Source organism: Aythya marila (assembly GCF_965140915.1).
Source record: "Aythya marila genome assembly, chromosome: 1".
Classification (NCBI taxonomy): Eukaryota; Metazoa; Chordata; class Aves; order Anseriformes; family Anatidae; genus Aythya; species Aythya marila.
Window position 1 is genome coordinate 192,270,733 of NC_139042.1, and position 6,000 is coordinate 192,276,732.

Sequence of the window (6,000 nt, forward strand, 5' to 3'; positions counted from 1 at the left end):
TAATTCATTCCATTTGATTCAAGCTTCATGGAAAATAAAAGAAATCTACAGAAAAGGCCTATCAAAAGAAGTAGTAACAGCATAAGTTTTAAAAATCTTACACTGTATTTTCTTTACATCCTCACCCTCCATTGACACTCTAGATTGCTCCACTGGCAGTGTGTTTAATCAAATTATACCTGGTTTTGCAAAGCACTGTTCAATGTATACTTATGGATTTCTTTTTTTTTTTTTTTTCTTTAAATTTAAGAGATATTAAGTTTGGTTCAAACAGGATATTCATATACCAAAACTGTCTAAAAATCACCTTGGGTATGCCAGGTTAATTATGAGGTGCTGCTTCTAAACCAATAAATGTTTTTTTTTTTTTGTTACAGGAATTTGCTGCCATTAAAAGGAAGTACACCATTCTTCAAGACAGGCTGAAAGACAAAGGGCCTCCTAAAGCAACTCTAGCGAAAGTGAAGCAGCTGAAAGAAGAAGCGGAAAAACTGGCTGAAGAGATTGAAAAAAAAATTAGAAGAGTAACAGGTGGTGTTCTCCCTTTCATAGTGAGCAGCAGAAATTGTGGAACTTTAACTGAAAGCCATTCTGAGATACCAGCAGACTAGATTCACCTGAAATTGCGTTTAAAGCAATTTAGCTAGTGAAAATCCATGCTTGAAGCTTCTCAGTTTCCAAGTAGTTGATTTGCTTTGGCTTATGTACATTTTCTGACATACATTGGTTGCTATAAGCAGAGGTCAAGAGGTGTGCACAGAGGGACTTGCAGTGATTTGACTCAGGCAGTGGAAAACTAGGACAAGCACAAAATCTGTGCCACCTGTCCCAGGATCTCAGATGGGCTCTGAAAAACTTAGCTGCAGCTTTAGCTGGGAGCTTTGATTTATGTCCTTGCTTTGGGCATTTGGGCCTTCAATCCTTCCTCTGCATTCTGCCTTTTCTTACACGACCGGAGTGATGACTTATATTACAGAGAGCTGCATGGAGCTGTCTTACCATCCAAAAGGAGAAGGCACACATGCATGTGCAGACCAAATCTCTGCATCTTGGGTGTCAGTTTAACTCCCCTGACCTCAATTCCTTGATTTGATCACATCTGGGCAGACAGGTAACTTTGTCCATCCAGCTTTGCCTGAGAAGGAAAACATTGAAAAAGTTTTGATTTTAGGTCAGGGGGTCATCTGTGGCTAACACTGAGGGGCCAGCATGTGTCAGGATCTGGCCTATTAGCACCCTGCCCCTTCTGGTGGGTGAGGGTCTGAGACCTGCAGGAAGGCAAACTTCCAGTATGGCTCATGTAATTGCACAGGGGGGAGCTAATTCTGCTTGTAGTGAAGGTCTGGGCAACTCCACTGGGAATCCTTCAGCATAGGATGCTGCTCAACATCCAAAACCTCCACATAACATCAGCAGAACTGAAGCAGAAATTGCACCCTGGGAGCAAATCCTTCAGGGCAGGAGCTGAATAAATATTTTGAGCAGATACTTTGAGAAGAAGCATTAAAAGCACTCCAGTCTCTCCAAACACCCAGGTGATAGATGAATTGGAAACGGGCAGTGAATAATGTGTTGTTGACTCGCTAACAATATGTTCGCATCGGTGTAGCTTCACAGGGACCAGCAAAAAAACAGTAAAGGAGGACGACCTAAGGCCATTACATCCAATTTTTCTAGGCTTTACACACATGGACGGACATGCTGTTCCTCTCAGTGTTTCCATTTAAACAACTGCTTTAAGAGCTCCGTGTCCTGCCCCATCCTAGCTGATGGACAAAAGCACGTGCTGAGAAAAAAGCTGTTTTAAGGCTGTCCTGTTTCTCTTGCTGTCCAGAAGCCAGGCTTTTCCCTCCAGTTGCATATATAACATTCCCCATTTGCAATGGGCTTGTTGCCTCCAGAACTGCTGGGAAAAGGAGCACAGTTAATCCCTGGATTTTACTTACACAATAAATATGTGTATCACTGCATGTCACTTTGCTCTTACAGATTTGGAGAAGAAGCTTCAGGACCTGAATCAAACCAAGCAAGACAAGGCAGAGCAACTCAGACAACTCGAGGAGCAAGTGATAGCCATCACAAATGAAATTACAGAGCAGGAAAGCAAGTATGCAACATGCAAAAGCTAAGGGCTGAGCAGACCATGAGGTAAAGTGCAACTGAGTCACCTCCTGAGCACGGGGTGGCCATCGTCTGTACATAAATCTGAAGGTGTATGCAGTATTTTGGCACAGGGAATAATGTAACTTTCTCTTGTTTTTTTTAACCTGGTTGGGTATATATGGGAAGAGGAAATACCTTTTAATAAAACACCTGATGAAGTAATCAGGATGCTGTCCTGGAGGGGTCTCAAAACCACACTGCTGCCCACAGCCTGGGACTTCTCATTGCCTGGGGTGGGAATCCAAAAGGGGGATTTCTAAGAGACCTCCAGATAAGTTTCTCAAAGAGCCTCCCAACACCCTCAGTCTCACTGCTGACCCCCACAACAGCCTGGGGCTGCACGAGGACGGTGATGGGGCCACACAGATCATAGGATCACAGATTCACTGAGGTTGGAAAGCCCTCCAAGATCATCTGGCCCAACCACCCCCTACCACCAATGTCACCCACTAAAACATGCCCCTAAGCACCACTTATGATGGGCTTCTGCAGCCATCCCTGCTGACAGCCAGCATCTCCCCCATGGTACCACCTCTCCCCGATCCCCATCGCCTTGCTGAGGCAGATCAGGGACCTCCAGCAACCCCTGACCATGAGGGGGTCACCAAATATTTGCCAAAACCACTCCTCAGTGCTGGGCCACCTGAAGAGATGTGTGACAGGGAGCAAAGTCCCCAGTGCCCACTGGATGGCAGTGCACAGATGCTCAATACTGAAATCAGCTCCAACCTCGCTTCTCCTCCTGCCATACCTCTTTTTTTTTGTGTGTGTGTTCAGTGAGGGGCTGCCCACGATTTTCATCAATGCAGCCCCCACACGGTGCTGCACAGGAGTCAGGGTTCACACCGCTGTGTCTTCTAGCCACACACAACACCACAGGATTTGTCCTAAATTTTAGTTTAGAACTTGTGTTTCATATAACAAGGAGGCTGGGGATAGGTAAACACTACAGGAGGGCTGGGGTTTTAAAAAGACCGGGCGGAGGAAAACCTCCATTTCGAAATCCTGCCCTGCAGAGTAACGCTGGCTCTTCCTCATCAAAATGAGTCACCTTGTCCCCTTCTGGACTGCCCGACACCAGCCCCAGAGAGCCCAGAGGCAGCCCTGTGCCAGCAGCACGTTCAGAACAAGCCTTACCTGAGGGCAAACTCGTGTTGATCCATCAGAGATAAAACCTCCGCAGTTAGGAGAGCCAAAGCAGCACCTGCACGTGGTGGGGGGCTCAGCTGGGAGCAGATCTCAGGGATGTTCCTGGAGCTCCAAGCAGTGCGTGCTTGCCACGTGCACTACCCGTGTAGCAGCTCCTCCTGTGAAAATGGTTGGGCCAAATTAAAACCTTGATACAATCTAGCAACTGCACCTGGATGCAGGTGTGCGCAGAATTTGTGCTTTACCTTTCTTTTTCCTGAGTTTTAGCACTTTAAAAAAATCACCTGTGAGGTGCAAGGTTTCTCTGCAAGTCCCCAGGCTGTAATCAGACGAGCATATGACAGATTGACTTTGCCATAATTAAAGGGAGCACCTCCACCAGCCAGAGGGCACAGCTCAGCTAGCTGCTCACGTGAAGGTCTCCAGGTAGTGCCAGGGAAGGAGCCTGGATTTCCTGCAGGTTTGTGTGGCTGCCACACTGCACCTGAGCAAGGCAAGCTGGAGCTCTCACATTAAAATTTCAATTGTGTATAAAACAGAAGTGCTTCATTCATGGCTTCAAAAACCTGAATTCACAAGCAGAAAGCTGACGAATTTCCTCCTAAAATGCCACTGCTGGCTGGGCTGCTCGGTGAGGTGGTTGCCACACGGCTGCCAGGATGAAATGTCCTTGAACACAAGGCAGTAAAACAGGCCTGGAGAGGAAAGGTATCCGTGGGAGGAACAAAAATTGCTGGGAGAAAAGCAGGAATGGAAAGAAAAAAGCCTGCATGCAGTCCCAGTTGTGTGCTCAGAGCACACCAACCAAGCAGGACAGGTTGCCACAGGCCACCAGGTCCATTTGTGGCAACTTCTGAGGTCTAAAACTGTGTAGCATTCCCCGCTGGAAGTGGCACAAAACCTTTTAAGGTGTTTTTGAAAAGTCAATCTGTGTGAAAATGCTTGATCTGGATCAAAACCACTTCTTTGTAGTTCTCCCTCCCAGTTCCCTTTCTTGTGGATAGAAGTGGCTTCCAAAAACTGTTTATTGAAAAAAATAATAATGAAAAAGGGATCGTCTTACACAGCATTTTGACTTCAATGATATTAAGCACAATACAAACAACATTTAACCAATACCACATACTATCAGAGACATTTAATCAAATATTTCACCAGCTCTGTTTGCTGAGCACTCAGCCACTGCGGTGGTACAAGAGAACAGGTAGTAAATTGGGTCCCACTGAGGTCAGAGAAAACTCCAAACTTTGGTTCTTGGAGGAAACTTGCAGCCACACAGAAGCACAACACCAGCAATGCCAGCAGCCCGACCACAGCATGAAGTGCTCCAAAGAGCCAGCTGAGCCCATTTAGATTCAGGGAAGGACAGCACTTCTGCAAGGCTAAGAAAGAGAATAAGGAGGAGAATATTTCAATAAAAAAATAAAAATAAAATGAAAAAATATGGGACAGAAAAGAAGCCAGTGGAAGTGAAACACGCTGCTGTGGCACAGGGAGGATGCTGCGGAGCACCGCTGCCTTTCTGCTGTTTACTGGTGCAGCTCGCCAACCACAGAAAAGTAAAACATTTCTTCTGAGTAAGACAAACATATTTGTTGTATTGACACCTAAATGCAAAGCCAAGCTGTGAGTTACATGACAGGATTGTGAAATTCTGTGAGTTTTGTGAATCCAAAAGACCACATTGCAAAAGAGGTTTAGAATAACAACACCTGCCCGGGCAGCTAGAATGGTTTAATTTCCTGGGCATCTTTAATGAAACTCAGCCACTGCTTCTTCAGTCGAAGGCCCTGGGTTATGTTTCGGACGTGGTGTTTAACCTTTAGGGCAAGTCGCTCGCTATCTCTCTGTTTCTGCTTACCCATCTGTAAAACGAGGGCGAGCATATTTACCCAGCGGCAGGGTTTTGTGGCACACACAGCCCGCCGCGTGGTTCCATTCAGGGACCGCAAACAGCGAGGGCAAAGTGTTCCCGAGGCACCCCGGTGCCTGGTGAAGGTTTACACACCAGCTCATGTGCTACGTGTGGGCTACAAAACTCACGCAGACCGACTCGGGTGCCCATTTCGGCGTGTGCTGAGCCAGGGCTGTGCTCTGGAGCCCTCCGTTTCCCACCTCCACGCTGGTTTCTCCATTTACCTCAGAGCATCAGGAGGGCAAACACAGGCAGACAAAACCCCACTGAAACACCAAACGGTTTGGTTCGCCCCAACATCTCCATCCCAGCACCGCAGTGGTGCCTCGACCTAATGGCAAACGGGCTGGTGGCCCCTTGGGCTGCTCGGTGGCCATCGAGCGCCGCAGGCGGTGCCTGTGGCCCTTCACCTCGCCACGCAGGGTGGCCCCCTCCATTCACCCTTACGGGGTGCTGAGCCCCCCCAGCACCCCCTGAAGGGCTGGGGACCCCGGCATGGAGGCAGAACGGGGCCGAGCACCCCCAACCCCACAGCGCTGCCCCACATCAAGCCCGTCCCGCTGGCCCCGTCGGTGGTGCCCGCTCCATCGGGGGGTCCTGGGGAGGGTTCTGGGGGGGGTCCCCCTCGCCCTAAGCGCTCCCCCCGGGCTTCCCCTTTCCCCGCAGCCCTGGCAGCAGCGGCGAGAGGGGAAGCGAAGGGGCCGGGCCGGGAGCTCGGCGGGGAGGGGACGAGGGGGAGGGCCGGGGGGGGCCGCCCGGCGGCTCGGAGCCGC

The 6,000-nt window shown here is 48.9% G+C and overlaps 1 protein-coding gene across 1 annotated transcript in view; it reads left to right on the forward strand.

The window, feature by feature from the left end:
- LAMB4 (laminin subunit beta 4) overlaps positions 1–2,129 on the forward strand; it is a gene marked incomplete at both ends in the record, with an annotated part of 42,294 nt that extends 40,165 nt beyond the window's left edge. Inside the window, 2 exons of the mRNA XM_082759347.1 lie at positions 378–531; positions 1,990–2,129. Of these exons, the coding sequence (XP_082615473.1) occupies positions 378–531; positions 1,990–2,129 (294 nt within the window). The remainder of the gene's footprint in view (positions 1–377; positions 532–1,989) is intronic.
- Between the last annotated feature and the right edge of the window lie 3,871 nt (positions 2,130–6,000).